This window comes from Pteropus alecto, unplaced genomic scaffold, assembly GCF_000325575.1.
Source record: "Pteropus alecto unplaced genomic scaffold, ASM32557v1 scaffold246, whole genome shotgun sequence".
In the NCBI taxonomy this organism is placed as follows: Eukaryota; Metazoa; Chordata; class Mammalia; order Chiroptera; family Pteropodidae; genus Pteropus; species Pteropus alecto.
In genome coordinates this window covers 1,005,638-1,008,072 of record NW_006437742.1, presented here as the reverse complement: position 1 = coordinate 1,008,072, position 2,435 = coordinate 1,005,638, and the positions used below count along the sequence as shown (strand labels likewise).

The 2,435-nt window shown below is 61.2% G+C and overlaps 1 protein-coding gene across 5 annotated transcripts in view; it reads right to left on the bottom strand.

Annotated features, from left to right (window-relative positions):
* TSC22D3 (TSC22 domain family member 3) overlaps positions 1–2,435 on the bottom strand; it is a 60,979-nt gene that overhangs the window by 58,277 nt on the left and 267 nt on the right. For 2 of the 5 annotated variants that reach the window (XM_025048890.1, XM_025048891.1), the window contains exon 2: positions 691–1,116. In XM_025048890.1, coding sequence (XP_024904658.1) covers positions 691–1,010 — 320 coding nt within the window. In that variant the 5' untranslated portion in view covers positions 1,011–1,116. The other 3 variants (XM_025048889.1, XM_006914786.3, XM_015591661.2) reach the window with 3 other exon arrangements.

The window sequence follows — 2,435 nt, the reverse complement described above, 5'->3', positions numbered from 1 at the left end:
GTCTGAACACACGCCTGTGATCACATGGACTCATCCACCCTCCCTTCCTGAGATGTTCTCCGGGCCGCTTTTAGCCATTATTGGAAATTGAAGGCTGTGATCCATGGAGGAGGTTGGGGCGGGGGAGGGTGGTTCTCTCATCCAGAGTCTCAAAAAATTCTCACTGGTCTGTAATTTTTCTTATTCCCCACCTGCCCCCACATCAGAAGCCGCTTAATTTGTCTTGATATTCTGCTGGTCCTCAGTCAGTCAGGGCCACTCAGTAATTTAAAAGCCTTTGCAGTTTCAATGTAAGTTCACATATTTAGAAACGGGCTTTTGGGAAGGGTGGAACTCAGATCGCAAGAGCATCCCGGGACAGAATCTCCAAAGTGGACATAGGAATTATGCATTGGAGGAAGAAGTGGTGCCAGCCGCCCCAAAATCATTTAGGGCTCTGGCCACCTTCTGGTCTCCAGCACTTCCCTAAGAAAGCCTCTGCAGGAACCCTTCAAAATAGAGCTCCCACCTGCCAGGAGTCCCCTTAACCCTACAGGATTCCAGGTAGCCTCAGGGTCCAGTCAGGCAGCTTGTGAGCCCGACCTCCCTAGTGTGTGAACTTCCCCGGCTGCCCCTTTTGTCAGAGGTGAGGGTCCAGCAGATGCTGGCGCGAGCCGCGACGCGTGCCCACCCATCTCCCCAGCCACCCACCTGTGAAAGAAGAGCAGGATAGACAGCATGGTTTGGTCGATGTTGCGGTTGCAGATGCCCTCGTTGAGCAGGTAGCAGGGGTCCCGCAGCACGGGCTCTAGCGAATCCTGCCGCATTATGCTGTTGAGCTTGTCAGTGTTGAGATTCTCGAAGATCAGCTTCTCTTGCAACTGCCGAAAGTTGCTCACGGTAGGGCTTCCCGGGTTGTTGTTCTCTCCTCTGCTGTCTCCCTGGAGCCCGCTCCGGTGGGCCAGGTCCAGACAGCAGTTGCAGCAGTCGAGACCGACAGGTGAGCGGCAGTCGGCTTTGGGCTGGGCCATCTTCGCAGGCTCGGGGGCCGCCTGGCCTGCCAGGTCTGGGGCGGCTGGCAGGTGCGCGCCCGCTGGGCTGGCCTGAGGGGACTCCAGGGTGTCTGGAGAAGACAAGCTGCGAGGAGAAGAGGGGAATTAGCGCCTCCGGCCAACCACCCACGGATCGGCCCCCTTATGGCTGTGCTGCTCGGGGTGCGAACAGAAACAGCTGGACAAACAGCTCGGAGCGGATCCTTGGGGCTCACTTCCTTTTCTTCCTCCTCTTCCTCCTCCGCCTCCCCCTCCGCTAGAGGCCCGGGCCGCCCCGCGAGGTGCCACACGCGGCCCCAGCGCTGTCCTAAGTTTCCCAAGTGTGAGCGGGGCTCGGGGCGGACCTGTGGCAGAAGGAAGGGCGGGCAGCAGGGCAGAGGGAGAGCCGGGGCGCGTCCTCGTTCCCTCCTCCTTTGCTCCCTCCCTCCCCTGCTCGCTCGCCCTCTCTCAGGCTCTGCTGGGCTGTGGCTGCTGAAAGGTGGCGGGAGCCGAGCGCGAGTGAGCGAGTGAGCGAGTGAGCGAGTGAGTGAGCTTCAAGGCCAGGAGCCCGCAGGGGGCCGTGACAGCATGTAAATTACTCCCGGGGGCTGGCTGAGACCGCTCCTGCGCCGCTTCCCCGGCGGGCACGGGCCCCTAGCCAGCTTGGTCCTGCCCCCGCCCCGCCGCTCCGCCCCGCCCCGCCGCCCACGCGCCCTCGCACCCAAACGGCGGCTCACACCTTCTCCCGCTCTCCTGGGAACTCGGCCCGGCTGTCCCTCCCTCCGCGCGCCTGTCGCCTCGGCTAGGGCTCTCTCACCGCTCACAGCGCATCCTCCGCCAGAAATCTACGAACTGTGGGGCTGGGGCCGATGCGCCACCCTGCTCTAGAGCTCGGCGGGAGGGCAACTGTCCCTCGTCCCACCGCGAACGGGTCCCCCTGTAGGAGACGCCGCCCTCGAGAGCCTGTCTAGTACAGCCTTACACCGCCGCTCCCAAGAGTCCGTCCAGTTACGGCCTTACACAAGCCTCTTTTCAGGGCGGGCGGAGGAAGGGGGCGGCAAAGAGAACGGTTGCCCCTGTAGAGAGTCTGAGCGTGCCAGGCACACGTCAGGAGGAGTTGTCAATACGCGCTTGAAACAAAACTCACAAAAGCATGCTCAGACTCTCCTCGGTTTTGTCCTTTTCTTCTCACTTCGCTAATCTTCCCCCTCTTCCCCACCCCTCCCCACCCCCACGTGCTTTCTCTTCTCTTCCCTGAACCCCATCGGAGGCGATCTCTGTCCCGGCTTCCGGGAATGCCAGCTCCCCGCTGCCCGGCCCCTTCTTCCTCTCTCTCTTTACTCTCTTCCAAATTTGCCCCACTTCCCGCAGCCTCCCCTTCTCTCTGCGCTTCTTCTCCCATTCTTTCCTTTCTTCGTTTCCTCT